At 43.0% G+C, this 24,756-nt stretch overlaps 2 protein-coding genes across 2 annotated transcripts; both read left to right on the forward strand.

Moving 5' to 3' along the window:
- Nucleotides 1–747: 747 nt before the first annotated feature.
- LOC137915064 (adenylate kinase 9-like) lies at nucleotides 748–13,274 on the forward strand. The gene is given in 36 exon segments (XM_068758550.1): nucleotides 748–763; nucleotides 966–1,054; nucleotides 1,564–1,627; nucleotides 1,722–1,774; nucleotides 1,885–1,981; nucleotides 2,102–2,214; nucleotides 2,353–2,505; nucleotides 2,697–2,816; nucleotides 3,414–3,488; nucleotides 3,739–3,840; nucleotides 4,271–4,410; nucleotides 4,512–4,834; nucleotides 5,209–5,354; nucleotides 5,660–5,807; nucleotides 5,891–5,987; nucleotides 6,075–6,154; nucleotides 6,251–6,307; nucleotides 6,725–6,916; nucleotides 7,166–7,302; nucleotides 7,405–7,608; nucleotides 7,708–8,165; nucleotides 8,265–8,312; nucleotides 8,314–8,479; nucleotides 8,664–8,732; nucleotides 8,820–9,014; nucleotides 9,620–9,838; nucleotides 9,957–10,173; nucleotides 10,279–10,480; nucleotides 10,604–10,750; nucleotides 10,841–11,058; nucleotides 11,146–11,342; nucleotides 11,723–11,892; nucleotides 11,992–12,090; nucleotides 12,212–12,314; nucleotides 12,450–12,564; nucleotides 13,066–13,274. Coding segments are annotated over 36 exon segments (5,238 nt in total).
- Nucleotides 13,275–14,497: 1,223 nt separating this feature from the next.
- On the forward strand, nucleotides 14,498–24,541 carry LOC137915065 (structural maintenance of chromosomes protein 6-like). The gene is made up of 26 exons (XM_068758551.1): nucleotides 14,498–14,614; nucleotides 14,743–14,878; nucleotides 15,877–15,982; nucleotides 16,072–16,208; nucleotides 16,506–16,567; nucleotides 16,657–16,737; nucleotides 16,838–16,939; nucleotides 17,432–17,551; nucleotides 17,633–17,731; nucleotides 17,824–17,970; nucleotides 18,604–18,692; nucleotides 18,785–18,949; nucleotides 19,089–19,267; nucleotides 19,384–19,585; nucleotides 19,840–19,954; nucleotides 20,023–20,183; nucleotides 20,263–20,398; nucleotides 21,771–21,851; nucleotides 22,008–22,178; nucleotides 22,383–22,520; nucleotides 22,623–22,768; nucleotides 22,856–22,981; nucleotides 23,087–23,192; nucleotides 23,590–23,742; nucleotides 23,856–23,953; nucleotides 24,111–24,541. Exons 1-26 carry the CDS (start codon nucleotides 14,498–14,500, stop codon nucleotides 24,205–24,207), a joined length of 3,270 nt encoding a protein of 1,089 aa, XP_068614652.1. The 3' UTR covers nucleotides 24,208–24,541.
- The last annotated feature ends 215 nt before the right edge of the window (nucleotides 24,542–24,756 follow it).

The raw sequence follows: 24,756 nt of genomic DNA on the forward strand, positions 1-24,756 counted from the left end.
ACGAACGTCACCCACCATTATTCTTTTTGGCTAGCTAGCTAGCAGCGTTTGCTTTAAACTACGCCAAAGGATATTATTATTACGTTCCTCCGGCAGTCAAAACAACTTCTCTGGACGTCCTCTATTTAACAGATGAACCTAAATGTGTATTTAACACGCTCAAGCATCCACAGCTAATACGTGAGCAAAACAAATAGTGTTCAGTCAGGTGACTGTGATGACTGGCTCGGCCGCAGCTGATACGGTGTCTCGCATGGTCAAAAGGCTCGCAAAACCGAAACGCGATAATAAATGAGTGCAGAGCGCTCGGCCGCAGCTGATACGGTGTCTCGCATGGTCAAAAAGCTCACAAGACCGAAACGCGATAATAAATGAGTGCAGAGCACTCGGCCGCAGCTGATACGGTGTCTCGCATGGTCAAAAAGCTCACAAGACCGAAACGCAATAATAAATGAGTGCAGAGCGGTCGCCTGCTCTGAACTTAATGTCGTTCACATAAAGTTACTACAGGTGCATAAAGGTGTTCAGAAACCACGAATGCACTCCAGCGTTATCGTTAACTACAGTATGAAAAAGCAACCCCACCGACCATTTGCTTGTTGCTATGGTAACAGTGTTTGGCGAACATTTCCGGGTCGCTCGGCTGCACAAGTGAGAGAAAGCGATACAGCGTTACTTGCTGATAGGATATAAAAAAATATTATTATTATTTTCCACGAACGACGTAATTCAATAGAGGATATAACAATGTACCAAAGTAATGGTGAGGATTTTATACTTCATTTCAAATATGATAGTAATTATCATTACTAATAATTATAATGAATAATAATAACAAGAATAAGAAATGTAGACTTTGTTGGGACAGTTCACAATTTAAGTTAAATGTTGCAATGTTTAAATGAAGTTATGCTTTGACTTTTGACTTGTGGTAAACTCTCTTCACTTTTAATGAACTCAAACAGATCGCCTGACAGACAGCCTGATGGAAGATGAGGTCGAGAGGGAGAGACTTCTCGCCAAGCCCACCTGCTTCATCATCGTTGGGAGACCGGTAGTTGTTTAAGCTCTCTCTCTCTCACACAGAAACACAGGTTGCATCACCGACACAGTCAGACGTGTTTCCTGGCAGCTATACAGTACATCGATACAATACTTCTCAGGAGATAAATATTTGAACACGTTTCAATGCCTGGTAGTTGTTTTGTATCTGGCGTTGGAGAGCTGATGCAACGAAAACAGGCCATTTTCAACAAGCACACATGGTCAAAGCCATAAAGTAATGGTTTGAGAGGCATTCTCTGCCCTGATGCTTTGCCCCATTCAGTCCCCAGGCCTTAAAGTCTGGTCGTCTTTGATATGTTGGTGCAGGATTCATTAAAAGGTTTCAAACTATCAACTCTCTTTTCTGAAGTGTTAAGGGTCACTTGTTTTTCTTTTGTTACATTCTAAAAGAAGAGAAATATCAGATAAATAATGCCTCTCTTTTTTTTTTTTTTTTGCCCAGGAGGTCTCAACCTGCCCTGTAACACTCTGATAACATTTTATCTTTCTTTGTTGCAGGGTGTGGGCAAATCCACTTTAGCCCAAAAAATTGCAGAGTCCTGGAAGTGTATATTAATTGATGGTTTGTAGTACAATTGCTTTATTTTTTGTTTTTGCCCCCCCCCCCCCCCCCCCTCACATAATTCAGATATTTCTCACCAGTGGTTATATTTCAGATACAGATCTGCTCAACGCACACATTAAAAATGAAACAAAAGAAGGGAGAGAGGTGAGTATCACCTTCTGTAGTCATGTCTTCTCCATCACATATCATATCACACACACACACACACACACACGCATGTGCAGTTTATGATTGGGTGATTCTGACCATTGCAGCTCCTGGAAATATTATCCAGAGGGAGAAGTGTACCTGAGAACATGCTTCTCCAGCTGATTGTTGCCAGGCTGAACTCAACAGATGTGCAGCATTATGGTAAATCCCATTCCTAAACTTTGCTTATTCTGCTTCAGCTCAGATTAACTGTTTGCACGGTGCACCATAACCTGCCATGCATCTACTGAAAAAAACAAACATGTTGTTGTTGTAATACAGGCTACGTACTGAGCTGCTTGCCATTCATGTCAGAAGAATGTCTGAAGATTAAAGAGCAGATTGACCTGATTAAAAACCTCAAACTCACGCCGGATTTCATCGTCAACATCAAGGTTTGCACACGTCCTCTATTTACAGTGCATTGCTCAATGCAGCAGCTGGTAAATAGTAAAGTAAAGTAAATAGAAAGATCATATTCTGACACCTGGGATTGATGGTTACTCGACTTAACACTTCCCATCCGCCACCAGTGTTCAGACAAGGATCTTATCCAAAGGCTGTCAGGTTTGAAGCAGCACCCAGGAACAGCACAGCTGTACAGCAGGGATCAGTGGCAGCGTGAGAAGGTGTTTAGCCAGACGGAGAATAAGGATGAAGAAGAGAGGGTATGGACCAAAAACACAGTTGTGTTTATTGTTCCTTGTCCTTAGTATATGGGAAACCTGGTTTTGATGGTATGAACAGTCGAATCTTTTCTCACATTCCACCGTTAAGTTAGAAACAAGTTTAAGTCACAAATTTAAACTTGCGCTTTGAATAATTAGCTCTCAAGCTAACATTTTGTATCAAAAGATTTTTTTTCTTTTGTATGCAGCCTGGTGAAGAACTCCAAAAGGACACCATTGAACAGATGGTGTGGACATCAGAGAATTTAGAGAGTAATGCACTTCTCAGAATCCACATGTACAAAGATACCATTCTGAGACCGCTGGAGGTAAGTTATAAAGGGCTCCTAATATTCTGAAAGGTTCCCGTTTCATTAAGAAGTCTAATCTCATGCCTGACATGAATCCAGTTTATAATTGAAATGTACAATTTGTCATGTAATATAAATTTGGATGCTTTCTTTGAATTGTTTCCGGTCACATTAGTTTCAGATCAGCTCTGAAATATGTGCTTAAATCATGTAAACATTTTGTGGATGGACCTTTCCAGTCGGAGTGTTTTGTGGGCGGACCAGTCTCGCCCAACAACAAAATAATCGTAAATAGTATCACAAAGCGCATGTTTCCAGTCGGAGTGACTTTTATTATAATGATTCAAAATATTTTGACTTTTGAACCGTTTTCATTTTGGCTTTCAGTGTTGGTTGCACTTACATTACGTTATCCTCATGCGTTTTTCAAATGCCAACATGTTTGCTGAAAAGTGAAGCCAGTGTTTTCAAGGAAGTGTGCTTTCCAATGCAAAGATGTATGCATATATTAATGAGCATATTTTGTTACTAAATACAGTATAGAAATAAAATATGCAGTTTTGGTTACTTGTAAATTCTGTTAAGCCATTTCTACATTATTTCCTGTGTTTACAGGACTACATGATGGAACACGATCCACTCTACCTGTTGGAGCTGGATGGAAACAAAACGCCTGAAGAGTTGCACTCAGTAAAGATGCTAGGAATAAATGACATAAATGCTACAGTATTACAAACTTTGAATTACTTGATGTTGTGTTATGAATGCTCGCTAATTATATATATCTATATTTATTTATTTTTGGTCACCATTGTAAAGCTTTTAATTAGCATTCAGTATTAATCTTAAATTAGCTTAGCTTTGAAACAGCAATTTCCTTTTTGGCTAAATTAAATTATATACATAAACTGAACTATCTTATTGATTCTTTTGTCTCTAGTTTGTTCTGTCCCGTCTTGGATCCTTGGCTATAAACCGTGTTTCAGTTCCAGTCCTCCTCCACCAGACTGATGATGAAGAGTTGCCAGTGGACTTTGAACCGGTCTGCCCTTTATGACCATATATTCATATTTAATGTAACCCTTTATTGCCAACCATATAATATTTGAAACGCATGGCCTTTCAGGATTTTGAGACTTTTAATTTAGAAGTTTGAACTCCCCCCCCCCCCCCCCCCCCCAAAAAAAAGATGATAAAAAAAATCCGGATTTTGCAAAAGTTACATAAATCAGAGCACTTACATAAAACATTATGTTTTTTGACAAATTTGTCAGAAGGTTCCATTAAAATTAGAGTGTTCTGACAATTACTTCATGGTGTGGGCTTTAAAGGGTTCAAATCTCAAGTGGTTCAAACTTTCTGGATAATTCTACATTCAAATTACACACACAGGTGATGTCAATGCATCCCCTCCTGAGTTAATAAGTAAAGTAGAGTAATTAGTAAATTCATTTTCCCCATTTTTTTCCAAGGAGGAGCTGCTGAGAGTTATGTCCTCCTCCAGGACAGTGGCCCCTGGCATCAGATGGAGAAGAAGTCGCTGGGGCCAAACCTGCCCTGTTGCTCTGAAGGAGGGCAAGGTCATTCCTGGAAAACCTGAGTTGTGTGTGGGGTGGGTGATCTTATGTATGCTCCTGTCAAGAAAGAAATAAGTGCTATAGCTTTGAATAGGACTCGAGGAAAATGCCAACCATCGTTTTCACTCGTGTGCAGCTTCCAGGACAAACTGTACGTCCTCTCGTCTCAGGAAGCCCTCGGGAAATTCACCACAAACCCCCGACGGTATTTACTCCCTCCAATGCCCCGACTGCCTTGCAGAGTTGCTATCATTGGGCCGCCACAGGCAGGGAAGAGCACTCTATGTAATCTTCTAGCTAAACACTACACTGCATCAGTGCTTGATATGGAGGCTCTGGTGCAGCCGCTTCTCGCCAAAGCTGAACAGGAGAGGCTCGGGAAAATCAAAGAGGAGACGACACGGATTGCTGTAGAGAGTATCCAGATGAAAATAGAGCAGGGTGGCAGTCAGGATTCAGGCAAGTTGAGCTTTCATTGGTAATAATGATGTGTCGTGCAAGAGATTATTTTATGTTATAAGTGTATTCTTGAACATGTGATTTCCTATCAAACACAGAATTAATGTTCTACTTCTTTATTTCATCAGATGAAACTAATTCTTCAGAAGGTAAGGTATATACCGGTGAATGTTTTTCTTTCATTTTAGGGTCTAGTTCAATTAAAAATACTCAACCTGAATAACTGAACAATTCTTTAAAGTTTTCACATAGTTTGTGGTGCACATCAAAAATGGTGTTCTGGTCCTGCTGTGCTGTGTCCCGTAACTTTGGACCTAGCAGCGATTATGTGGGTTTTTTCTTGGAGTGTGTATATATACTGCACTTCCGTTCAGATGTTTGCTCCTGCTTGTTCTTCCTAGTGAACGAGGAGCATCCAGAGGTACAAGCCATCGTGCTTGCTGCTCTGGAAGAAGCCAAACATGTGAGCACATCTCCTGCTGGCTTGTATATTCAGGCACTGGAGTCGCATGTTAAAGAGGTTGGTCTAAAACCTAAAGCATAGCTGCATTTACACAGGATTTCTGTTTTTAAAATGTGTCATCATGTTGTCCGATACACTATTTCTACTGGGATACCAAACATTTCCTCTCTAATATTTTATGACTGTTTTTGAACTTTTCAAATGTTTTATAAATTAACTTTATTTTTTATTATATTTGATATTAATTATCAACTCTGTCACTATGAGACCAAATTATAGCCTACCTATAGTTTGATTAGCTTTTAGCTTGAGATGTCACTTCCTGTAGATGCAGCGGCGATTCAATAATTCTGATTTCACAGATCGAAGAAATCGACATTGATGCAGGTTTCAGGTCTGGCTGGGTGCTGGACAATTTTCCCAAGAATGTCTCCCAAATGGATATTTTACAGCAATCAGGAATCGTGCCAGACATCCTCTTCTGTCTTAGAGACAGCGATGGAAGTCAGGGTAGACAGCAAACACACAATCTCTCTCTCTATGTATATGACTCTTATTAGAGCGTTCATGTATCATTTTAATGTGTTTCACAGTGTTGAAGAGACTTTATGAGATGAACAAGCAGAGTGTGGATGCTGCCATAAGCAAAAGGATGCAGGATGAACAATCTAAGAGGGAGAACCAGGCCTTGTGAGTGAAGGTGTAATGACTAGGTATATTTTCTGGAGTCGCTATAACTGGGACTGTTTTGTTAATGAAGCGTTCTCTCAGTTTCAGTAACCACAGAGCGTCAGAAGTGGAAGCCCGACTTGCAGAACAGCAAACAAATCTTGGGACAGTTGCTGAAGAGACAGAAGGTTTTGCATTATTATTATTGTCTGTGTGAAGCTAAAGTCGCTAAGGCATTCAGATTCAGATCCTAGTCTAAAAGCAACCATCTATCCCTTTTGTAGAAATTCCTGAACAGACTGACGCCATCAGTCCTGTAGGTCCTGACACGAAAAGAGAAGGTGAGCAATTTTCATTACTTGCTGCTGTTTCCAGAAATGAAAAAACTCAGTTACAAGAGGGAACATGTTTGTCATCAATATTCAAATGTAATGAATGAACTTGGGTTATTTTCTCCCCCAGAGAAGATCAAAAATACTTTTCAATATTTTAGTAGCATTTTTTTGTTTTCTCTTCATAGTTGCACATTAAATTTTGCCTCATTCTGTGGGGATGAGACATTTTTCATGACGGCCTCTTCTCTACCTCATTATTACCTCCGCTGAGGAGTTTATGTCTAATTAGTTAATTAGTAAACTGATACTTCACTTTGGATAGGAATATTCATTGAGGTCCTATGTGATGAAAATAATGACAAAACTATTCCCTCCATCTTCAATGCTCACTGCCTCCTACTCTCATCTGTGTTGCTCAAGCAGTGACTCTACCTGATTGTTGGGAGTCAGGCTACCCAGACGGTCCGGAGATGACTGACTACAAACTACAGCTCCAAGATTTTGTGACTGGATGGGAGCACATGCAGCCAGGTTTACCTTTCACCCTCTCCATACTAGAGATTGGTGAGAAAAGTCCTGAGAACCTGCTTCAAGAGATGATCCTGCAGATGCAGAGTGAGTCGAAACCTCAGTATTGGAGTCTTGAGTTTACGTAACACTGTAAATTTTTAACTGATTTTGGGCACACTAATATTTGTATTATTTAGTATTTTCCTCTGCTTTGTTGTTGTTGTTGTTTTTTACTGTACAATTAGGAAATTGGCAATGATCATGAGTATGCTCATTTAGGATTTCTCCATTTCTTTCTACTCAATGTCATATTTGGTAAAGCAACGTCCAAATTCCTTTTGCGTGTGATTGAAGAACCCTACCAGCATGTGCCCTGGGAGCTGTCGGCGGTAGACATGGAGGAGGAGGCAGAGGATATGGTTGCCTTATCTGAATGGGAGAGAGCAAAGGATGGAAGCAGCGACAATGACGCATCAGAGGAGGAGGATGCAGTCAGTAAAAAAACAACTTTTTGACTTTACTGATCTAGTCAGTCACATTTTGATAAAGAAAATATATCAACAGTATCTTCTTCCTGCTCTAAATTAAATCAGGGGGACACAGCAACCAAGAGATTATTAGGCGATACCCTTCATTTCTGTCCAGTGGCTTTAAAAAACGACAACATCCTGTGGCCTTGTACAGACAAATTTGCCGCAAAGTACCGTGAGAAGACATCCTACTTCTCCACCCCAGAAGCCATGGGGGCCTTCCTTCAAAACCCCACACAGTTTGTAGCAAAAGCAGCTCCTCTTAAGGTAGAAACTGACATCAGAAGAAGAAAAAATATCACAGAAGTCTCAATAAAGGGAATAAAAAACAATCCATAATCATTTTCCTGTCTTCTTATTTCTCAGCCTCCTGCAGTGCGGATCTTTTTACTTGGGGCTCGAGGGTCAGGCAAGACCACTCATGGTGAGTGGCTGGCCCAGCAGCTCGGCATCTTCTATGTTCAGTTCCGGGAGCAACTTCAAACGCTCATCATTGCTAAAACAAAACAGAAGGTACCTCATGCCGACGAGGTTGACTTTGATGAGGCAGCGAGGGGAGAAGAGAAGACAGAGATGGAGGGCATCTCCGCCTTCTCCGATGACATGGAGGTCAGGTTGGACAAAGACTCCCTGTAACGGGATTAACGCCGTTTGTTGCATCACGTTGTAGGGAATTATTTACGATGCTTTTTGTGCGCACAGCAGGAAGTGGCATTCACTGATGAGGAAAATGCCATCAAATCCTACTTATCTGCTGGAGATCCACTGAGTCCACAAATACTAGACATGGTTCTGAGACCATGCTGGAAAGAAGAGCCGTACATGTACGTGCACACGCCCACAAACAAATCAGTCCTGACCCTCCTTTGTAAACATCTGGCAACATAAAGCATTTGCTTTCTTTGACACACGCCTCCCTGTAGATCTGCAGGCTTTATTTTAGAGGGCTTCCCTCACAATCCTGAGGAGGTACATGTTGCAGCGGCAGCTTTTCCCTGACCTCGTGGTCATCATGGCAGTCGATGCCTCAGATGTTCAGAAGCGTCTGTTGCCAACTCACCTCGAGAACTGGCATGAGCGACGCGACCGGCGTCAACGGCAGCAAGCGCTCCGTCATGAGCTGCGTAAGAAAAACTGGGTAAGTGATTTGGCATAAAAAGTGAAATAAACAACGCGCAGCATGTTCTGCACAAGAGAATTTTGACTTTCACATTAATTGTTTGTGCCATTATCTACGGTGAATCCCTGTTATCAACCATTATTCCTGCTGGCTGTCGATTGTGTGAGCATCAAGTTCAATTATAGCTTAACCCTTGGTTCAGGAAGAGAGCATTGCTAAAAGAAGAGCTGAATTGATGGCAGAGCTGGTCGCTAAGGCAACAAATGCAAAGGTAAGCAAACTCAAAATGTCCACCGTTTTTCTGTCTCTATACTTGTTCCTGACCAAACCCTTCCTCCAAACTCCACTCACCCTCCAGTCCATTTCTGACGAGGACGAAGCTGCAGGTGGCATAGAGGATGAGATAGAGGACCTGCTGGGGGAGGAATTTCCTTTAGAGGAAGATAACAAGGACTCTGAGGATGAGGAGTCTGAAGACGCAGCATCCGAGAGGCTGCGGAACGAGATAGAGGAGCGTTTTTTGATAGATGAAAACAGCCTGATTCCTGTGATGGTAAGAAGATGCAAAACCCAGTGAAGAACCTCACGCGCCGATATCCCTTCACTTTTATTGATTCTAATTTGGCCTTGATTGACACCTTCAGACCTTCAAGTGTATTATATTGTGATTCCAAGTACATAATTTAAACAGAAAAGCACTCGGAGGGTACAAACCTCCGCCAAGCAGCTCATACCCCTCACAACTGGGTTCACAACAATCCACATGGTGATCCAGATCATCATCAGAAGGTTAGACGTTGTTCTTGGTTTCTTTACACACCGACCGTGACAAGTAAAAGTGAATCAGCATTTTTAACTGATTCTAGGTCAGATCCAGAAGACATTTTGCATGACAGTGCATATCTGTAGGGTCAGATCGCTCTCTAAATGGGTTGGGATCTAAGTTAGACTAAGACCTATCTTCAGATTTGTTTTTGGCAAGATCCATCCACCACTTTTACCATAATCCTACTAAAAAAACAAAAACAAACGCCGTCAAAAAAAGAACCTCCTTGGCGTAATGACGTAAGTGTGGCCTATAATGATTTATGGTGTCTTAATAGTTTAGGATCAGATATTATACTTTATCTCATATATTCTGCTTTGTTTCATGGCCAGGAGATTTTGAGCGAACAAAACATACCACAAGTGACGCTCCGCGCGTCTCGTAAGCTACAGACGGTGCGACACCAGCTGCTCCAGAAAGTCCAGCCCTGGGTGTCCAACAGGGAGTCGCTCTTCCAGAAATGCCAACCAATCTCACCCGCCCTGGCACAGAGACTGTTGCTCTCTTCTTACAAGCTCCACAGTGCCTTTGGCTGTTCGGACCCAGTGAAGGTTGGGTCATAATTAGGCTATTTTAAGACGTTATAGAAATATTTGTTGTTTTTTTTGTTTTGTGCGTGTTAATCAGCAGACCTCTTAACATGGTTTTGTCCATATGTATCCCCTACAGCAATACAAAGAGAGAGATTTGATCCAGTCTCTGCAGTGGCCTCTCAATACCGCTTATCCCCTCATCTTTCATCAGAACATCTACTTCTTTGCGTCTAAGGAGAACCGTAAAACATTCATGCTGAGCCCCTTGAAGTACCTCAAACAGCCAAAGCCCTGCCCATCCCTTCCCATCAAAATGGCTGTGGTTGGACCTCCCAAATCCGGAAAAACCACTGGTAAGACTGAAACTACAAAGCTATCTTCTCAGAAGCAGGACTCAAATGTTTATCTCTCTCTTTCTCTCTGTCTCGTCCTCATTTTCTGATTCTATCACTTCCCAGTGGCACAGATGTTTGCCCACAAATATGGCTTGGCCCGGCTTTCCATCGGAGGCGTCATGCGTACGGTCCTAAACACTCAGGAGCACACCGATCTGGCTGTCCAGATGAAAACGTATCTCTCACAGGGCCTCGTTGTGCCCGATGAACTGGCCGTTCAGTGTCTGGAGGTGGCGCTCATGAGCTCAGTCTCCAGCATTCGGGGGTAAGCTTTGGGGTGTCGCTTATTTACCCCTTTATAGTAATCAATGTTTCAATACAAAAAGTATATTCTTAGAGGTGGGTGTGTATGTACATGAAAACGACCTTTATTTATTTGGTGTTCCAGGTACGTGCTGGACGGCTATCCAAAAACACTTAAGCAGGCAGAGCTGCTGGGATCCTGGTGCATCATGCCCATGATTATTTTTGAGATGGAGCTGGACACGGTGGAAGTCCTGAAGAGAGGCCAGGTGGACAAGATGAAACTCAACAAGTCAGAGAACACAGAACAATCAGAAATTGTACATTTAAAAGCTTTTAAAATATTAAAAAACTACAAAATCAAAATTTCTTCTGACCGTAGGCCTCACCTGACGCTTGATAGCTCTGAGATCCTCCACAACCGTAACGCCTGTTACAAGGAGGAGGTCGAGCATGTCAGGCAACACTTTCAACGAGAATATCAGAACTGGGTCCTGCTCGATGGCTTGAAGAGCAAATGGTGGCTCTGGAACAGAATCATAAAGGAGGTCAGCATCAGCATGAGATATATCCACAGCTACCTGGAGAGGACATGCAGCAGTAAGTGCATTAATCTTATCGAATCTTTAATCAAATATTACACCAAATGCTATATACTTATTATCCGCATGTGTTTGTATCTTACAGGAAAAGCAGCGAGCATCAACAGGCTCTGCATCACTCCCAAGCAGCTGCAGAATCGTCTGGGAGAGTTTGGCCAGTACTGCCCTGTCTGTCTGGCTCTACAGTACCACCTAGTGGACTGCTCTGAAACTGCAGCCTTGAGTCACGCTTCTGAGTACAGGCGACACTACTACAGAATGTGTGGCACGGAGCATCTCGAGGTCAGCATAATGGACCTACACTTTAGCATCAGTATGCAAATGAGATATTCAAGGCAATTATAGGTGATTTTCTGGAGCTATGTCTTGGAGTTTACCCCAATGAATGAGCGTGTCGCTTCCGTGCACCTTCGGGTCAGGGACAGGTGTCTCACTGTTGGTTCGGCCTATGGGCCGAACAGCATTGCAGATTACCCGGTCCTCTTGGAGTCCTTAGGAGGAGTACCGGACATTGACTGCCTTTAAGTCGTTATCATAATCAGGTTTCTTTGAAAGCGTAAACTTTTTTGGAACATGCAAGTGTGTACGTAAGAGTATTTTTTACAAAAACCTGACGCAAATGGCAACTTTTTTCAGAAGCACTTTTCTCTCTCTCTCTATAGCGGTTCCTGAACTCTCCAGATCGGTTTGTGGCTCCTACTTGCCCGAACCCTCTTCCAGAACCGCACCTGCTGCCAAGAAAGCTTACTGAGAGTCAGGTGAAGAACAGGTTCCCACAGCAAGTGGAGATGAAGGGCTTCTGCCCTGTCACCTATCTGGATGGAAAGCAAAGGTACCCTGTTCACTCAAATAAAGTTTAAATCTACCTCTGCCTCTGTTTAATATGTTCTCTTCAAGCTCCAGCTCCATGGCTAAATCTGTTTGTCCATAGGTATGAAGCCCTGGTTCGAGGAAAGATGGAATTTGCTGTGCAATACAGCGAACAGATCTACGTGTTTGAGACAAAACAGAAGCAGGACAAGTTTCTGAGGTGCAGAGCTATCTCTTTGTGTACTTGACACACATTTCTCAGCGAATGATGCTTTACTTTTACAAGTTTTACTCAGTTTTTCACATTATTATCCAGTAAAACTTGCTGTTGATCTGTCAAGGAGTCCTGAAACCTATTGGGACCAGAAGCTGCCCATTAAGGTTCCTCCTCTTTGTGAGCCTGCACCCCTCACCTCCCTTCCGCCGCTGGGTTACCTGGAACAAGTCAGACACACACTCAAGCTCATTTGGAAAAATATCAGTATCTGTAATAATTCTGTCTCGAGCTGACTTTTCATGTGCATCTATGAAAGACTCTTTGGCATCTGACCTTCATTATGTTAATCCTCTTTACTTCAGGGTGTGGCAGTAGCAATTATCAAGGCCATGACAGCTGTCGGTTGTCTCAAACCAAAGTATCCCTTCCTGAGCACACAAAGATCAGCACTCCTCTATGTAGCCTTTTACCTGAAAGGTAAGAAAGATGTCAGGGTATCCTAAGCAGTGTTTTAAAGGAGACATATTATGGAAAAACGCACTTTTTCCCAAGTTTCTACACTATTATGGTGGTTTTGGGTCATTACAAACCCAGACACAGCAAAATAAACCATCAAGTGAAATCGCTCCCCCTGTGATGTCACAGAGGGGGAACGTGCACAAGGCGCGCGTGCACGCAATGAATCTAGATTAGTTTTTGTTGTCAAAGGCTTTTCTGACAGAGCTGTTTGAGACAGAAAAGAGGGACGCTGTCCTGCAGCATCTGTTTGCTATTTTGACCAAAGACTGTCACGGATATTTAATATAAATATCTGGGAACTGCGTTAACTTGTGGAAAAAGAGTATACCGTAATGTGATCTTTAAGCATTTGTAAAGCTCAAGCACAGCACAGCTTTCTTCCTTTATACATCATGTACTTACTTGACAATGTCGTAAAACATTTTCCTGTCCAATAAATTCAATTTCATATTTTTACAGCTTTCAATCACAAGACTACAAACTACACCAGACAGAAGTACCAAAAGAAACTGGCATCTTTTGAAGAAAACTGTGCACTCCTCCCCTACCTGAGCTCAGCAATGACAGGGAACTACAGGCCTCCCAGCGAACGTCCCATTGACTTTGAGTTCAAACTGAATCGGTTCCTGACCTTAGGAAACTCGCCAGATCTTGATTACTGTGACTAAATATTGTGCAAATAAATGACAACGAAGTTATTTAAATGAAAACTGTGTGAAGATTTTGTCAGAGGTTGCATTTAATAAATATCCATCACTGACAAGGCTGGAAAATGTGTTTTGTTTGAACTGGGCTTCTGTGTCACTTCTATGCTTTTAGTGGGCACTTTATTTTACATGCATCGCATTTAAAAGAAAATGGAAGATAAATTACTTTTTGCTTTCACATGTGTTAGATTTCTCCATTTTCCCTCAATTATTTTATCTCATATTAGAGGTGAGGATTAGAGGTAAGGAAATACAGGGCTGGACTCTTCAACAGAAGCGGAAGCAGGATTCTGTAGGAGATTATCGAATTTTCTACGGCAATGATCTTTATAATCCCCGTTTTCACACTCCACCTGGGATGGGCCCTAACCTATTCCTACCATCTATCAGTTAACCATGTGTCATGATTTATGTGTGATTAATATATGTGTATGATTACTATAACGTATATAGAAATAAAGCAGCTAATAGTGTCGGTGTGGCCGATCTATTGTAAGCGTGCATGCATTACTAAAATTGCTCAAATATCTAACACATGACTTAAGATCCTTTCAATATCTATTTGTTAATATTGGCATTGAAAATTATTTACAAATACAATTATTACAAATATTGTCAATACATTTAAAAACGTTTTAAAGGAAATATTGTTACCAATGTTACCAGTTTTTTTCCGAGTCACAGTGGATCAGCATATATTAAGTGAAGTGACTCCTGTCCAACGATAGAGGGCGCAATTGCCCTCGTTAATGTACAGCTCTGAAGAAGAAGAATGCTGGGCGCGAATTACCGTAGTTCGCGGTGTCTCGCGCGTGTCCGTCAGTCGCTGATGTTTTTACCGAGGTGAGCGTCGCTCGTCCCCAAACTGTGCACTTTGTTGTTGTTGTTGTTGTTGTTGTTTTTTGCTCTCTGTATGACGTAGTCAGCCAGATAAACTAGTTCGGTTCGGCGGCTTGCTTTCACCGGACGCCGCTCTGCCTTTTCGGTTCATTTGTCAACACTGTTATGCAAATCTGTCTTTGCCGAGACAGCCGTGAGATTATTAGCATGCCGTTTGCTAACCGCCTGGGCTAGCGAACCACCACTTTGCTGTTCTGGCTGCTGCTCATGCTAGCAGCGACGGCTAATTCAGGGCGTTTATTTACTCAGTTTACGTCTCCACCAAACCAGCGTATTTGCTGAAGATGTCAAAAAGGCACCGCAGCCCAAACATCGCAACCCCCCCCAAACGGGCCAGAACCGCGGAGGAAGAAGATGCTAAAGATCACGACAGCGACCAGGAAGATGATCTGAGCGAACCGGTTCGTTGGTGCCTTCACCGCTAAACATGTCGTTATTCTTGTGCCCAAACTTTTATAGGAAGTTTTAAATGTCGCATTTTTATATTGGAGGATGAGTTTGTGTCGTGACGTGGGTCGTGTGCGTGTAGACCCTGTGCGCCGGTGAGGTGGTGAGTGATGCGGGGATCGTGGAGGGCATCACGCTGAAGAACTTCATGTGCCACTCTCATCTGGGCCCGTTCACGTTCAGCTCCAATGTCAACTTCGTGGTCGGCAACAATGGAAGTGAGTCGAGCTGCTTGAGTAGTGAAATAGTCAAGATGATTGATGACGTTTCTTCATCTTTTATATACTGTAGTTATTTGAAACATTATTTTTCTCTCTCTACCATCTTACACATCTGAGATAGTGACCATTAGATTACCGCGATTATATCGTAAATGTGTCACAGATGGATAAAGCAGAATTTTCAGAAGTTGTAAATATTGTTTTACATAGCAAGCTAAGGAAAGTATGAGAACATTGATGGATGGATGTTTATTATTTGCCAGCCCATCATAAAACGTCAGATCATGAGATGAGGTGAAGGAAAACCAGTCTTTGTGCTGCAGAAATAACCCCAGGCAGCTAAAATAAACATGCGCATGAGTCACCCAGGGCCGTGCAGATATTTTGAACATTAGTTTTGATGTCAGAACCAAGGAGCTTCAAGTTATAGTGTAGTAAACCTCCTTTTATAAAGGCCTGTATTCACAGACCATTTTTACGACTGAGGTGTTTTATTAGGCATGAGTGATGTCTGTCTGTGTACCGTAAACTGTTTACATATTTTATTCATAATAGACACGTGACAATAAGTGAACTTAAAAAATGCAAAAATAGTTTTAATCCGGCGTCGATCATTGCATGATGAACGTTATCTGGCGGAACGAGACGGACACGTTCCCTGTAGAGCAGACACCAATTATTGGTTATTCCTTCTGAAGGACTTTAGACATCTGACGTTGCATCACATTACTGTTTGACTCGACAGTAAATCAAGTATGAATGGATAGTAAATGCAAAATTAAAGTTTTCTTCTAAAGTGAAATCATTCATCACTCTCGTACGTTATTAACAATCCTCTCTGTAATTGAGACTAAATCATGTTTTACTGTAAACGTAACATACTTGGTGCTCTTCTTCTTCTTTCTGGAATACATCGTATTTTGTTTTATCTCATCTTCTGTTTGTTTTTTCCCCTTTTCTATTCCACTCCCTTAACATTATTGCTAACCTGTCAGGTGGAAAGAGCGCTATTCTGACAGCACTCATAGTCGCCTTGGGGGGGAATGCCCAGGCGACCAACAGAGGAGTAGCTCTTAAAGGATTTGTGAAGGAAGGAGAAAAGTAACTGCACTGCCACATTCCCGTCGTGATCTTTACGAGATATGTTTCCAAAGCCGAGAAGCACCGTTTAGCTTTTATTGTCTCCACAGCTCAGCTGACGTATCGATCACCTTGCGCAACAAAGGAAGGGACGCTTACAAACCTGAGGTGTACGGCGAGTCCATCATCGTAGACCTGAGAATAACACGCGATGGGTTGAGAACATATAAACTGAAGAGCAAATCGGGTAAAGGCTTTTGAGTTATGGCTCATTTGTTTTTAATTGTTTTTAATTTTTGATTCGATAGTCAAGGGAGTATAAATGAATTCTGAGTTGTGGTCAAACTGAAAAAGCATTTTCATTCCAGTCACTTGTAGCTCAAGAAAATCCCCACCAAATTAGATTGAGCCGAAACAAAAGAGCGAATGAGCTCAAATAAAAGCAAGACAAAGATTTAAAATTTTGTGAATGAACATTTCACGCATCTGTTTAGGAGATTCTCTCAGCTTTAGACATTCATGAATCTCTGTTATTCTCTTCCAGGTAAACTTATCTCACACAAAAAAGAAGAACTCGTGTCCATCTTGGACAACTTTAACATACAGGCAAGTGCTATGTAAAGTCTCAACTGTAGCAACAAAGGTAAATGCTATGATAAGAAGCTGTGGGGCTCATTGCGTTCTTTTTTCCACAGGTCAACAATCCCGTGTCAGTCCTCACTCAAGAGATGAGCAAATACTTCCTACACACCAAAGGAGATGGGGACAAATACAAGGTCATTTTGCATGAATGAATGCATGACATTAAGCGTGTCTTTAACTTCGGGTGGCGACGTTTTTCTTGGCTATATGCGTTTTTTTGTATTGCTCTTGCAGTTTTTCATGAAAGCTACCCAGCTGGAACAAATGAGAGAGGACTTTGTGTACATCAAGGAAACCAGACACATCACAGAGGATAAAATTGAACAGCACAGTGAGGTAAGAATTGGTCCTCCTTCGGTTACAGTTTTGTGTTCTTTTGGGTCTCAATCTATCTTTTTGTAATTATTAATTGCCAATATTTTTCCTTTTCTAATGTTTTTCCAAAAAATATTCTACATTTTGAAACAGAAACATGTAAATAATTAGTCCTCCTTCTTGTGTTAAATGACTAATAGCTGTCTGAAAAGAAGGAGATCATAATTGCACATAGCAGTGAACCAAAAGTGATGCTCATCTTTCCTGCATGGCTGCAGGAGAGTCTTATTCTTGTACACGGTGAACACAGGAGAGCGAATGCAACCAGTTTGTTACATCAGATTTGCCCAAGTGTAGCAGGGTCAAGAGGGTACGACAGAAATAAAGCTGTGAAAGGAATGATCCCCCCCCCCCCCCTGCCCATCCCAGTCAGAAAATGTTACTATTAAATGGATATCTGGTGAAAAGAAATTACAAACAGGGAAAAGTTGCTTCAATGCATGGCTGTTACAGTGCTTGAAAGACTTTAAGCGGAAGTACCGGGAGAAGGAGGACCATTACAATAGCCTGGCATCGCTCGATGAAATGCACACAAGACTGGAGGAGCTGCAGAAACAAATGGCTTGGGCTTTGGTGAGCTCATCCTCCTTCCCGCACTACCACGTCCTTGTGAAACGGGGTCAATAAAATGTGAAATAATCTTGAATGTTGCAGGTGGCTGAGATGGAGAAGGAGTCCGAGCCGTTAAAGGAGACGCTGCAGTCCGAGAGAAGTGCTACAAAGAAATACGACGAGAAGGTGGTGGAGTGGAAAGTGAGTCCGGCTTCGCCGTAAAGACTGTAAGACGATGGCACAAGTGTGTTTCGTTGTCTTGTTCTCCTCTGATCTGTTCCTGCGTGATCCAGAATAAGGTGGAGGACGCTGAGCAGAAACAAAAGCAGAGCCAGGAGCAGTTGGATGGAATCACACGGCAGCTGTCGGCGCTCCAGTCCAAATGCGCTGAGCTCAGAGCCGGGGTCCAGAAACAGAACGTTGTCCTGAAATCCAGCGAGGTCAGTGTTAAATCACTGCAGTGACAAAGACCGTATCGGCATGGATCCCGCCCGCTGGTGGTGCATCTGAAACAGAAACGTTTACGCTGCGGTCCAGCTACAGAGGAAGGGTCCCGCCTTCGTTCTGTTTGGCAGAACCAAAACGATGGCGACGTCTCCTTTGCCATGCTAAACTGCCTGGAGGAAAATGTAAATCGTAAATTGCATTAACTTACCTGGTTAGTCCTGTGAACTGATGCCCACTGGAACGCTGGTTAAGTTGATATGACTGTGATTTTGGTGAGAGGCCATGCTTCCACTGCTTCTGGAAATACTTTCCTGGGGTTGGTACATTCTGGTTCAGTCACTTTCATTTTTTCACCGTGAGTAATTCAAGGTTGTAAGAGTATTACGATGATGTAACGTTCGCATGTAAATGAAGTCGTGTTTACCCTGCTGAATGGGATGACACATCTGACCTAAACGTATTACCACAAAGTTCTTTCTGAAGTGGTCCAGATAAACTCGAGTAAAGATGTTTGGAGATGAAATGCTGTGCATCCTAACTTCCTTATAGTCATAGATTCGCTGCGATCATTGCAACAGCTGCTGTGTAACTATCATTTCTGTTTTCCCATCATGTGCGTGAGCCAGCTCACCGTGCACAGATGCAAGACGAACCTGAGGAACCTGGAAAAGGACAAGGTTCAGCTGTCATCCAGGATAAAAGACCTCAACCTGAGGTACGGCCCGATCTTGTGTTCTTGTTATCTCTGTTGCACCGAGGTTGAAACCAGATTTGTTTTGCGCTTCCTTCCTTCCTTTCGCCCTCCAGCATCAGTCAGACGACCGGAGCGGAGAGCCAGGCCAGGGCGGAGCGTGTCCAGCAGATGCAGACCGAGCTGGAACACCTGAGTCACCAGATCGCCACTCTGGGCCAGCAGATTGACCAGTACCAGAACGCCTGCAGCCGCGTCACTGAAGAGCAAGGAAAGATGAGGTGGGAAGAGTTTAGCGTTTCATTATTCGTCATTATTTTATGTTTCGTGTTGCACCTAGAAAAAATCCCAGTTTGTGAATCCTTTCACCGACGATGGCAAAGGAGTCTGTTCTGACCAACTGACTCTTTCTCTCTTCAGGAGAGAGCAGCAGACGCTCCAGAAGTCCATCGATGCCAGCAGAAGAAACCTGCAGATGATGGAGAGCAGCCGGTCCAATCGCCTGCAGCGTTTCGGAGAACACTTGCCTGCACTGCTCAGTGCCATCAGCGAGGCGCACAAAAAGGGACAGTTCAAGCAACGACCACGAGGACCTTTGGGTGAGACTCGGCGCCCAGTTTTGCATCGATTCAACTCATGTCTCAGCCTTTGAAGAGTAAAAATCATGCAACAATGTCAGAGGCCGATCTAAAAAACTCCCGTTTTCTTCCGACAGGATTCCTCATTAGCTTGAGGGACCCAGAAATGGCCCTTGCTGTGGAGGTATGTCTTAAAGGTCAGCTGCAGGCCTTCTGCTGCGATAACCACGGCGACGAGAGGGTGCTGCAGACCCTCATGGCTAAGGTACTCCGCACTAACCGCAGGCCGGCCATCATCACCAGCCATTTTCTCCCGCGTGTCCATGACACAAGTAAAAGGTGAACAATATTCCAAAATCTATATATTTACAAGCTTGCATTGCCTCAGACGGGAAACTAGAGGGCCTTTGTTCACCGTTAGCGATAGCGCCGATCATCTTTAGCGCGTCGTTTTATATTTTTATCAGGCCTGTAATGCAGAAGCAGACTATACGTAGTCATGTTTGTGGCAGGCCGAAACGTTTGTTCACATTTCCGATTGTAATGGTGAATGTGTGAAAGCATCTAATCAATAAAGGTTCATCTTGTCTCAGGGCCGTGAATCACCCCGAATACCCCTCCGTTCTTCAAGCGCTAGAAATCGACGACCCAGTCGTGGCTAATTGCCTGATTGATCAGAGGGGCATAGAGACCGTTCTGCTCATCAAGGTAAAACAACATCTTGTAAAGATGCGGTAAGAATACCTTCTGTGTGTGACGTGTGTGTGTGTGTGTAGAATCGCACAGAGGCCCGGAGAGTGATGCAGGGCAGAAACCCTCCTCAGAACTGTCACCAGGCGTTTTCAAAGGAAGGCGATCAGATCTTCACTAACCGCAGCTACACGGCGGAGCAGAGCAGAGCGAACTACCTCTCCGGAGACGTTGAGGAGGAGATCAGGTGAGTCGGTGAGCGGCGAGACTCATCGCTCCGTAGCAAGGCAGCTGGGATTAGAACTCTGCTCCTCTTGGTCTGTCAGGCACCTGCAGAGGGAGATGGAGAACCACACGGCTCTGGCAAATCGCTTCCAGCAACAGATGAAGAGATTGGATGAGGACCTGAAACAGAATGAAGTACTGCTGAGGAGGACCCACGGAGAGCAGAAGGCGACCAAAGTAAGGCTTATTATTTATTTAACACGCGTCTGGATTCTGTCTGACCGAAGCGCACAGCGAAATAACGAGGACTAGAATGTCAAGTATTTAAAAAGGATCATTTATAGTCATATTTCATTCTCTTTTGAGAGCATCTGAAAGGGAAAATAAAAGCTGGCTAGGTTTATGTAAGGTTTTCTTTTTCTCAATATATTAAAAAGAGAAACCGTAAAAGCGTTTATTTTGGGTTATCTCTCTAGCTAGCTAGCTCTCTGAAGAAGTTTGATATCCAGGCCTTCCTACGTGATGTGGGAGAGAATGAACATCATTCCCTGTATGGATGATGATGATTGGTCTTTCTTTAGATTCATTTGGCACTATTATTGATAAACACGCGCCACTGAAAAGATTCCGCACCAAGAATCGATATAGCTCCAGGTTCTCCGCTGACCTGGCTGATTTGAGCCGTCATAAAAAATGAAACCTGGCAGAGAGGCTGGTCCTCTCAGTCTCCTGTTGACGGGAGGAACTTTACACAGGCAGACGGGCAGCTAAAATCAATCACTTCAGGGATAAACTCTCACGTCTCTCTCTCAATCCAACAAGTTCTGGAAAAAAAGTCAAGTCTATGGAAAATAAACTGAGCTGCCTTCACTTATCTTCAAGACACTTCTAAGGAAAACGGCTCAATACCTCTCCGACCTTTTGCAACCTTCCCCTAATAGCAGCCACCTGAGGTTCAGGGATTTCATTATGCTATCACTTCCTAAAGCCTGCACTCTCTTCTGCCAGAATTCCTCTCACTTTGCTGCAGCGAATGGTTGGAACTCCTTCAACACTCATTACAATGCTCAGCTTTCCATCAATTCATGTGTTTAAACAGAAATTATATCATGTTGACTTCCCTCCCGCTTTATCCCCATATACTTCAGTTTAGTCTAGTTATTTAAGTTGTTTTTAACTTCGCACTCTCTTCACCGTTGGCTTCAAGCCTTGGTTTCTTCTATACCGTTTCCTTTCATCTCTTTTTTGCTTTATGTTTTGTCTGCTGGGGCCTCTTGCCAGGTCATCATTGTAAATGAGAAGCTGTTCTCAATTAATTTTAAATGAAGGTTAAATAAAAGAAATCAAGTTATCATTCTTTTTTTAATGATTACGTCTCCCATGTTGAAAATATCAAATGTCAGGTCTAAATTTCTGACTTTCCTCTGGTTTCCAGTTGAAGTTATTGTAAAACTCAAAATTATTTCTTTTTTTTTTTGTTATCAGTTTGTTGGATTGCATCATTATTTATTCATTATAGTAAATTCTACCCAATGGAAAAATATCAAATGAAATTGATATCTCTTCTTTTAACTGGATTATCAAATATCTGTGTGTGTTTTTCTTCTAGGGCAAGGCCATGAAATTACAGCTGGAACTGACAGACTTAAAAAACATGGATGAGTCTCAGCTGGAGGACCTTCAGCCCCTGGTCTGTACACGTCATGAATGAATCTCAGTAGCTCCACGTAGCCGGTTAAATCTGGTTAAATGTGACCAAGGAGTGTGTGCAACGCTAGTCATGTTGGGGAAATATAAATATGAGGTCACATTCCAGTGACGTGCTGCTGTCATCGTTCTACCGCAGGAGGAAGATCTACAGGAGATTGTTGCCAAGATCTCATCCATGCGTGTTAAGCACGATGAGGAGCGAGCTCAGATGGTGGAGCACAAGGCCTCCTATGAGATGGCGGAGCAGGAGTACAAGAAGTACAAGGAACAAATCGCCACCCTGGCTGAGGAGACGGACTCCAAGAAGGTAGAAACCCCCAACGTGCACTGTGGCGTGTTCACCAGCTGCATGCGCGAACGGCTAGAAAGCACACATTGGAGCATTTTCAACTAATGTCACTAATTTAAATAGAAATAACAAAAAATACGGTTTTCAGTGAAAACATTTCCTGTAGCTCATCTTATAGGACTCAGGAGAACCTCCTTAACTTGTTCCTTCGCCCCGTTAAAGGAGAAGCTGAGTAAGACTGATCACGTCGTGTTGAAATGCAAACATCACAAGAAGCATTACGATGAGAAGCGCAGCACCCACCTCCGCAACATTCAGACCCTCGAGGACAGTCTGGCCAGCAAGGAGCAGGAACTCGAGGTAGAAGCTCATTTCAGAAAGACCACATTTCTTTATTTTGTATTTGTCTGTATACTTATTTGGTGATTCATCAACCACTAATCGATTGATGGTACGGTTTAGGTATCGATAGTCAAGGCCACTGAAATCTGTCCCGAGCGTCAGGAGGTTTCACGGACAGCCAGGAGTCTGGACAGCGAGATCAGCCGTCTCAAGGTGAAGATCTCCACCCAGCGGGAGAAACAGGGGGACCGTGAAGAGGTCATGAGGTATTCTACTCCCGTCTGTATGTCAGAGCTTGCCCTTCGGTGTATTGCCATTTTGACATTTTATCATGCTGCCCCCCCCCCCCCCAGACAGTACCGTGAGGCTCTGGAGAACTACAAGAACATGGCACAGCAAATGAAGAACCTCAATAGCTTCATCAAATGTCTAGATAATGTCTTGAACGACAGGCTCCAGGTTTATGCTGAGCTCAGGAGGTCAGTAAAGTGAGAATGGTCTGTACCCTCAACTCTTAATATTAGAAGATTATTAGAATATGACTATAAGATCATTTGTATTCTTCTTTTACTTTTTTTTTTAAGGTTTGTCTCTGCCCGCTGTAAATACTACTTTGATTGCATGCTAGCCCAAAGAAACTACACTGGATATATGACCTTTGACCACAAGAACGAGACCCTCTCCATCACAGTAAGAAAGGCATGATTGAGCAGCGAGCCCAAATGTGCTTCTGCTATTCTCCTTTGTACCTCTGACTTGGGTCGAGGGAGACATCTTGGATCCGCTTTTCACTCGTCTTTATTTTTTTTATGTATTATAGACGTATCAGGTCGGGACTCGGTATCGGTTCAAAATCCAATGACTCTGACTCGGGGTCCAAAAAACCTGATTGGGACATCCCTAGTAATTATACAGCATTACAGAATATTTTGATATTTGGAGGGTGTTTCACACCTTGAAAGACGTTCAGCCCTTCGTTTAATGCCGACTCAGAAGGTGGCCGTTGGCCGGATCTAATATTTCAGAAGACGCACTGAAAACAGATATTTTTTCTCGTTGAAACTCATTTGCACCCGCTTGTCTGCAGGTCCAGCCGGGTCAGCGGGACGACGAGGGCTTGAATGACACGCGTTCCCTGTCTGGAGGCGAGCGCTCCTTCTCAACCGTCTGCTTTGTCCTCTCTCTTTGGGCCATCACCGAGTCACCTTTCCGCTGTCTAGACGAGTTTGATGTTTACATGGTAATGAGAGCCGCTCTCTGTTGATACTGGATGAACTGACTTGATCTGTTTTCATAGCATTAAAAAGGCACTGCCATTTTAGTGGACCTTATTTGCATGCTTTTTCCACCCAGGACATGGTGAACAGGAGGATATCGATGGACATGATGCTGAAAGTGGCTGCTAGTCAGCGTTACAGACAGTTCATTTTCCTCACCCCACAGAACATGAGGTATTAAATCTGTTTTTGTGCTGCATATTGAAGCAGTTAAGACATAGATGCGAGTAGCTAAGTAAATGCCATGTGATTTAGCTATGCCGCTAAGTCCTTGTAATGAGCACAAGTTTGACCTCTAAGGTCACATCGCCTCCCTTTCTTCTTCTTTCAGTTCTCTTCCGGTGAGCAAATTTATCCGCGTCCTGCGTCTCAAAGACCCGGACCGCGGGCAGAACAATGCGCAGAGGACTGGAGACGAGGACCAGTAGCGTTTCCAGGTGGACATTTTGTGTCTTTCGGGTAAACGAGACCACGAGCATTCCACCGAAATCCTCTCCCACTGTGGGGGTCGTCTGTTGATCCCCATCCTCTGGAAACACTTTGTTCAAAGTTCATTTTACGTGCTGCAATTTTTTCCACTAAGTTGGTTCAAAAGAGTTTAAGAATTTGCAGAGTTCTGTTTAGTTAATTAAATGTTAAGGGAATAAACTCACCAATAATATTCTCTCGTAGGTTTTTCGTTTTATTGCCAAAATAACCGCTTAAAGGGTTAAAAGCAGCTGCCATTGTAAAGCCATGTTCAATTTTCATTAAATACCTTAAACCCGATGAGAGTTCTGGTATGTTTGTTATGCATTAACATCATCATCAATTCTGCCCCATGATCATTGTTTCCCTCAAGTGTTTTAAGCCATACTTGTCAGTCTAGTGAAGAGGAAGGATTTGTGCCTTTAAGGGCTGCATGCCAAATCCTGGACTGCACCTCCAGTCATGCACAAAACATCTGTGGAAGGCACAGCTGGCCTGAGGGGGAAGTG

Source organism: Brachionichthys hirsutus, unplaced genomic scaffold (genome assembly GCF_040956055.1).
Source record: "Brachionichthys hirsutus isolate HB-005 unplaced genomic scaffold, CSIRO-AGI_Bhir_v1 contig_317, whole genome shotgun sequence".
In the NCBI taxonomy this organism is placed as follows: Eukaryota; Metazoa; Chordata; class Actinopteri; order Lophiiformes; family Brachionichthyidae; genus Brachionichthys; species Brachionichthys hirsutus.